The sequence below is a fragment of the Eurypyga helias genome, unplaced genomic scaffold, assembly GCF_000690775.1.
Source record: "Eurypyga helias isolate BGI_N326 unplaced genomic scaffold, ASM69077v1 scaffold41139, whole genome shotgun sequence".
Taxonomy (NCBI): Eukaryota; Metazoa; Chordata; class Aves; order Eurypygiformes; family Eurypygidae; genus Eurypyga; species Eurypyga helias.
The window spans coordinates 6536-14776 of NW_010270829.1; the positions used below are offsets into that span (position 1 = coordinate 6536).

The 8241-nt window shown below is 44.9% G+C and overlaps 1 protein-coding gene across 1 annotated transcript in view; it reads right to left on the reverse strand.

Annotated features, from left to right (window-relative positions):
• Positions 1-7046, reverse strand: part of LOC104514820 (chromosome unknown open reading frame, human C6orf106) — a gene marked incomplete at its 5' end in the record, with an annotated part of 9702 nt that extends 2656 nt beyond the window's left edge. Inside the window, one exon of the mRNA XM_010158597.1 lies at positions 6691-7046. Within this exon, the coding sequence (XP_010156899.1) occupies positions 6691-7046 (356 nt within the window). The remainder of the gene's footprint in view (positions 1-6690) is intronic.
• Between the last annotated feature and the right edge of the window lie 1195 nt (positions 7047-8241).

Consider the following 8241-nt stretch of genomic DNA (forward strand, 5'->3'; position numbering starts at 1 on the left):
ATGCAGAGAGACCCTGTGAAGAAGCTATTAACCTTGTTTTCAGGGAAACCCTCTGGATCTTCAGGTGGTTTTCTGCAGCATCTCATTTAAAGCTATACAATTACGCTAACCATTTGTTAATTAAGCCCAGGATTTAGCTCACCTTCAGTGCCAGATTACTGAGCCCATACAGCCCCGTACCATTGCTACACCGCACTCAGGCCGAGAGAGACCCTGTGAAGAAGCTATTAACCTTGTTTTCAGGGAAACCCTCTGGATCTTCAGGTGGTTTTCTGCAGCATCTCATTTAAAGCTATACAATTACGCTAACCATTTGTTAATTAAGCCCAGGATTTAGCTCACCTTCAGTGCCAGATTACTGAGCCCATACAGCCCCGTACCATTGCTACACCGCACTCAGGCCGACAGCCCCAGGGGAGCTTCACGACCGGTTCCAACAGTCCCAGGCTCTGCGGCCAAGGTGACCTTCTCCTGACGCAACCCATCTCCCCAAGAAATAGCCCCAAATCTTTGCTTTTGGGATCGTCACTCTTCGCTGCATTTCACTTACCCGTGAGATCTATCGTACACGAAGACTCGCAAGGTTAAAACATACTTGTTTCTTCCCCTTACGACCAAGCGTAGGCTTGGTTTAACATCAGGCCCTGAGCGAGAAACTCTTACTCCCCTTTGTGAAATGAAAATACGTTCTTCTTCCTCAGCAAGATGCAAGCTCTCTGCAGAGCGATTGTTTCTCATTACATTTATTCACCGTGCACAGCGTAGCCGTGTCTCGATACCCAAAAACTCCAGTCACGGCTGCAATGCAAACACCAAACCCCATTACATGACATTTTCCATAAGAATTACCCCTTGTATGTGGTATTTTACATCATAAACACGCAAAAATAATTCTGCACACAAGTGCAGTTGTTCCAAGTTATTTCGATGGAAGAATTATTCACACTGTTTTTGCTGAATTCCCTTCCACTCTCAGAACGAGATCAGTGTCTTTATGAAATCTCAGCTGTCGCTCTGCAAATTCACTTTCAGTTTTTCCAGTATCGTCCACAGAAGTAACTGCTAACTCACTAGTGAAGGCATATGGCTATTCACACAGATAAGGATGTCAGGACAAAGGACTGTATTTCTGCAAGAAAAGGCTCTACATGAAAATTACTGGTATAAATTCCCATTTGACTTCTGTATCTAGAAGGGAACTGAGGCATTTTGGAAAAGGCCTTTGTAAAGATAAGTGAAGGCACCTGGGCTAGAAATAAAATGAAGTTAATCTTTCATAAACCATCACAACACAGGCTTTCAAATAGCTATCTTTATTTCACCTTTGTGACTGATCAAGAAAAGGTACACTTCAAGAGACAGGAGTTTCTGATGCACAGCTGCGAAGCGATACAGGCGTCTCCCAGTGTACACTGGCAGTAGCATCAGGCAACGCTACAAGTCCCCGTTTCCTCGTCACCTCCTGGGCCGCTCCTAGTCAGTGCTGCTCCAAACTACGCAGAGTTCTCTCCACTAACTTACGTAAACGGAACACAAACAGAAGGACAAAGTATTGAGCGCTTTTTTTAATTAATTCCATGCATGCTGTGCAAACATGGTGCGGTGGTGAAGACCACCGGGACGTCGGGAGCCTTCTCACGGGGCAGGGCTGGTTGTGATGCACAGAGCTGATGAAGTACACGAGGGCTCAGCTACACGATTAAGTTACCATGCAACAACTTAGCTCTTGTAACTTAATCAATGGCGTGGTTTTAGGCTGCAGAGGAAAGAGGGAAACTGCAATGGAGCGAAGTTAAGCTACAAGCAGGTTGGCTCCCGTTTCCCGCAGCCCAAAAGCACGCTGCTGGTTTTCAGGGATTAGCTAACATGCAGCATCCAAACACGGTGGTCGTTCACCAGACAAGCACACCAGCTCATGCAACACCAGCGTAGCCTGCAGATGCTACGCAGCGGGGCTGTCAGAGTAACTACGGTAGTTTCGACTCCAACGTTCTCCCACTTTGTTTCTAAATGAATTTAGCCACGTGGTAACTCACCCGCTTTGAAGCCCAGACACCAGGATGGAAGGAGCTTCTCTTCTACACAGATGCAAACGCTTTGGGGGCATCTTCCTCACAAATATAGTTTGGTACCCAAATAAGTTTCCAGCGAAAAAAATTTCTGCTCAAAGATTAGAGAGGTACTCCAAAAAAATGCAAATCTGAGTGCCCTGGTTTGGCAGAAGCTCACATCCAGAAGCAGCAGCAACTTCTACACTCAGAGAGGGGATGCCAGTTAAAGGCTCTGAGGATAAAGCGAGGTTTGGTTTCCCCTTACATACAGAAAGCTGTGAAGTAGCACAGATCAGAGTTCAGCTCCACACAGAATGAAGATGGAGAGCATAAATACAGCACGAAAAAAGGTGGTGAAGATTTTGATTTTGGGAACTCTGAATATGCTTATATGTCACTGGGCTTTTAAGAGTAGCATGAGTAACGAACAGAACAGATTAATACCAGACATGCTGTAGAACGCCCTTTGCTACGGCGCTGACTATGCAAATTGTTCTGTACGGGCAAATCTTCGCAGAATCAGAACTTCTACATGCAGTTTTCTGCAGAAAAGCAGCAATTCCTCAATTCACATGGGCACAAGATTTAGAGATATATATATTTTTATATATAGGTGACAAGTACAATCTGAACGTCAGTATATGGCTATCCACTTCAGATCTCTTTAGACATTTGAAACCCGCATGTTTCTTTCCTCAGTTAAGAAATTTAACTCTTAATTCCCCAGGCACTGAAAGGCTGCATCTTGCACGCTTTTAATGTAAAAGACTGTCACAAGAGAGCAGCAGTGACCTCGACGGTGTTGCTAGGAGACAGGAGCGAGTAAATAGGAGGAAGCTGTATTAGCCTCGTCTCTCTCGAGAATACAGAGAGAAAGCGATTGCCAGAGAAGGAAATACCCATGCATGGGTACCTCTGGGCTCTAACACAGCTCACCCCTATCCTGAGATAAGCATCCTATCCTGCACTTAAGCACATCTTTAATTCTAAGAACATGCAAAAACCCCACTGGGAAGAGATAGAACAACAACATGCTTGAAGCAATGCCCTGAACACAGACCCTGATTCTACAACCTTCCAGGAGTTTGTCTGATAAGGTGAGGAGGGTGGATCCCGGGAAGGCACACACGACAGCAAGAATAAAGATCACAATCGGTTCTTTTCAACCACATCACAGGTTTCACCTTATCTGCTTTAGGGAACTCAGCACCTTGTTTGGTTTGGTTTTTCCTAGGAAAGTTAGTTTCACTGAGCACAGCATATACTCTGTGTTGCTGTATACAAGTATTTTGAGCGTTTTCACGTGTGAAACACTGATATACTCATCTAATCCAGCAGCAGATGGCACGCCAGTGTCACCGAGATCCCGACTCCAGCAGGGAATTTTAGAGGGCAAGTCACACCTGCTCAGTTGCACCAGAGGGAGAACTAACACAGACAAGGTCTGGCAACTTCTACTATGTTTTACAGCTGCTGATGCCAAAGCTGCTAGTTTTATCTCAAAGACTCCATGGTCTCACGCAACTGCATGACTGGGGTTCTCCACAGTCTCCTGGCAGAGGGGAAGCCTCCACAGTGATGGGAGAAATATTTAAGGGCTTATAATATTATTTCTAAATACAGGGCAGAGGCCCTTCTGAACACCTTAACTAGGCCTTACCCATCCCCTTTGCTGTATCTCACCAAATGGGGTGTCAAACATGACTGGGGATTCACTCCGCTCTCCAGGTACATGAAAACAGACAAAAAGATGAGAGGTCCTGCCCACCATAAATATAACCCAGGAATCCTAATGTGCAACTACGTAACCAACCCACAGCACTCTGTCTGCTCTCAGAACTTGAAATAAAGCCTTTCACATCAATATTCAATCACAAGACAACAGCTCCAAATGTAGTTTTCTTTCCACCACAAGCAGCAGAGCACGGGTCAAGTCCCCAGAGAAAGGGGGAAGATGGGCCAGATATAGCTTTTCCTACCAGGTACTGGAACACCATCTGCTGATCAGGTGGTTTAATACTTCTGACACCACCTTCAATAAGCCCTTTTCCTCTTAAGCAGTACCACCAGCTGGGGCTGCTGCTCACACACTACCCCTTTTTCGGGAGAAAACAAGTACGATCCTTGCTAGACTGCAGGAAGGCGGCATGCGGTAACGCTAGGCCTAAACCAGGGAAGGTGGGCACGTTCACCTGGGCGATTTTCAACAAGCCCAGGTATCTGCGATGTCAGACCTACTCAAGCTTGTTAGCTACAGAAACGGTATTGCAGCAATATGAGCGTTAAGTCTGTGGCAGAATGGCTTCTGGCCTGGGCAGGAAGGGCAAGATCAGGACTCTGATCTTCAGACCCACCTTAGTAATGGCCTTCAAACGAAAAGCTAAATTGTGTCATTACGTCACAAATAGAAGCACTGTAGTGGAGACAAAAAAGCTCAAAAAAGAAAAAAAAAGGACTTTCACACACCCCACCCCATCTCCAAAAAGGACCATAAAGTTATCTCCCTTCTGAAGCAAGCAAGAAAGAAGATTTCTGTTTTTACCTCAGACAACCCATCTCAAATCTACCCACAACTATTCTGTAAATACAAAAAGAAACAAAAAAACCCCAAAACAACAATAAAGGGAGAAAGGCCACCCACCCTACATCTGAGGTTAGATTATAATGGCTCATATCTCGTAAGAGTTCTGATCTTGGACTTTGGGTTACTAGCTACACCAGCGTATTCAAGTCAGTGAAATCATCTCTGCCACTGTGTCACTCTCCTTTTTGGCTTTTCCACTGCACCGCTGACCTTTGCCATGTCCCCTGCACCTCCAATAGGTATCCGTTTCTTACGCCTACGTTCTCAGGAAAGACAAGGCGTCTACTCCCCAGCCACGAGAGCCTGCTGGTACGCTTTACCTCCTGGTGCCCACACCACTCTCCTCTCGCTAGGAAGGTAAGGACATACACCACAGGGAGAGACCTAGTGAAAACAGAAGGCCACATCACTGCCAAAACCCCACATCCTGAATTTCTACACAGGAGCTTTCTCAGGAGTGCATATATTAGCGGTTCCACACCTATCCACCTGCAAGGGCAAATCAACTACGAAGCAACCGCCAAGCTCTGCACTCAGAAAATACACAAGGGGGAAAAAAAAGAAAATAAGCCACCTCCAGCCTAAAGCTGACCACCAAAAGTGGAATTGAGTTTTCTCACCTAAATTAAACCTAGTACTTCAGCTACGAAAGACGTGGGTAAGTCCACTATCTCACCAAAGCTGTGTTTAGTAACTGATGTTTACTCTTCATTGACTGATACAGAGCTGTTCCCAAAGTTTGCTGGGATCCGTACAGCAGACGGCCGCTGGGCAGCACTCCCCACCTGAAGCACCTGAGAACCTTGGTGCAGAGAAGCTGTATCAGCATACAGACGGTCTCTGCAGTCAGACACGGCCCGTCTCCTCAGAGAACACCACCATCCACCCAGCAACCACAGAAGGGCAGTGACTCCCAGTCGCTGCTAGTTCAGGTGGTATTGGAACTGATCGGTGAAAGGCTTTATTTTTTAATCATTTCCTAAGCCATCCATATCACTTTTTCTGAGCGAGAATCTTGAAGCAGGAGCCAATACAGCTTATAGCAATTTATGTTTGGGGTGCAAACCACGAAGAGGGTGATGGGTATTCTGTCAAACAGTTAATCCCGCGCATGCCATCAGTAAAAAAAATGCATAGCCCTGGTGCAAAGTAGGTCACTAAAATATGATCCACTGGTAGAGGACAGGCAGTTCATCCAGTTAGGAACTAAAGTGCTGTAGGTAACTAACATTAGGGCTTTATTAAGTAAGTCATTCAGCAACCAAGTGTTATTGTCCTACACAGCCTGCTTAAAGTACAGTAAAGCATTTTTAAAGGATTTTAAAAATCAAACTAGTTTGACATACGACAGTACACACCTACACATACTGGCTGCATTAACAGGTGGATTCTGAATTGTAAATAATCCTGCAGTTCATTTTTCACACACAAGCAAATAAAAACAGTCAAAATATCACTCAGACTCATATAGCATCCACCAAGCAAGCTTTTGAGAGAGATTGAAAGTAAAGATAATTTAAAAGTCACCTACAATTATAAACAAGACAAGGACACAGACAGGAACAGTCTTTGATTGACTGTTCCTGGCAGGTAGCTTCTGTGATCAAAATGTTGAGCTCTGTAGTCTCCCCACACCAGCTGAAAAGAAGTTATCTGGTTCATTGTAGGTTTGGGGCGGGGGGGCGTGGTTATTTTTTCCTCTTTTCAAAATTATGTAAAACTCAGGAGCACATCTAGAGAGATATTTTGACTTATTTGCACACGCAACCGGAGCAGGCTCCAGCCACTAAGAGTTACAGCACCCAGACAAGATTATATAAATTTTAAGAAGGACTTGAAGCAAAACAAAAAGGTGGATCTGGTGGAGTTTATCAGAGGCAAAAAGATTTTAATATAACATGAGGAGTTGGCAGAGTCAGACAGTCAAATTGAAAACCTTCCTTAGCAGGTCTGGCAGAAGCAGAAGGGAAGGGCTTTGCAGTTTGTAACGAAGAACTATTACATACACCACAGTCTCATCACCTACCCATTCTCCTGTTCTCCCAGGGCACCTACCTTACTGTATGTCACTACCGACAAGTTGTTCGAGTGACTGCTGGGGGAGAGATTTACAGAGTTTTGTGACAGTCCATTCTGATCTTGTTCGATTTGGTCAGGAGCAGGCCCCCATGTGTTTTTGCTGATTGTGCCTAGCTCGGAACCCCCAGGGTCTTTTAGGTTGTTTTCATCTGGTTGCCTGTTCTTCTGTGGAGAGGCGAACGGGTTAAAGTTTCCTTCTACCTTGCGGTGCGGTTGCGTGTTGAACTCTGTTTCAAAGGATGACAGCTGCTGTGTTACACCTAGAAGTCCTCCAACTTCCACACTCAGGATCACCCAGATGACATCTGTGGAAAAAGACACTCGGCTTGTCACTACGTGGAGTTTATGAAGGGAAAAAGAGAAAGCCAGAATGTGAAGCCCATCCTTTACAACTGCAAGAAACAAAGACTGATTGCTGAAAGTACATTTTTATGAGGCATCAGAAGTACTGGTTAAACACTAATTGAGTGTCCAATCTTTCAAGAGAACCAGGCAAGTTTTACTCACACTGAACTTACATGAGTCAGCTAAGAACACATGAAAACCAAACTGACAACAGCTTGAAGCTCCGTGCTTCCAATTGGCAATAGGATGCACTGGGAAGAGAAAACCTTAAGTGACTTTATCCAAGGCTACGCAGCAAGACTAAAAGGAGAGCCAGGAGATATCACTGCCAATCTTCTACTCTGATGGTAAGGAAAAGGCAATGGTTTTTGTTTAGCATTGAAAGGCCTGACTATTAAAATAAAACAAAAGGATGACCTAGAAGGTAATTATGTTTATGACAATTCACTACAAAATAAGTCCATTCCAGCTCCAAAACACACACAGTATGTGGATAAGACATCCAAGATTGGTATAATATTACACAAATTTGCAAACTACTGGTTAGAATAAGAAACAGATTTACAGTTCTTCCTAACGCCTGTCTCTTGTACACGGATAAGACTGTTATTTTACTTACCATTTCATTTACACTGCACGCAAACCTTATGGCCTATTTACATAAATGCATTTCTTGCTATGTACCCAAATTCAGGTTTATTGCTTTTTTTCCCCCCTGCATTAAGCGTGCTTATTATGTTTTGCTGCATGGAGAGGGAGAATTAAAAAGAAGAGCAGCAATACCTTATCTCATCTCAGCAGATCTAATAACAGCACCTCATGTCACATGTAATTGTTTCCAGGTTTTCTGCAGTCAAGTGTTAACCTACAAGGGGCTCTTTAGTGCTGCCACCGGTGTCCTGAGGAAGGGGACAGCAGGTACTTTTGCTGTATGGTTTTACCAGCATGGAAACAGCATTAATTCACTGCAGCTCTCCTTCCGGCCCTCCCCCGGTTTAACAGGGTTGGGCTCATTAGTTCACATTTTACAACCCAGTGGGATTTTGCCTTACCAAAATACGACTTCCTTAACGTCCCTCAGCACTCTGCCAGGGCTGAAACCCCCCTACAAACCCCATTAAGGCTCTACAACAGCCCAGGACACCGCGCCCCACCCCCGCGGCCAGGCCGGGCCGTCTCGCC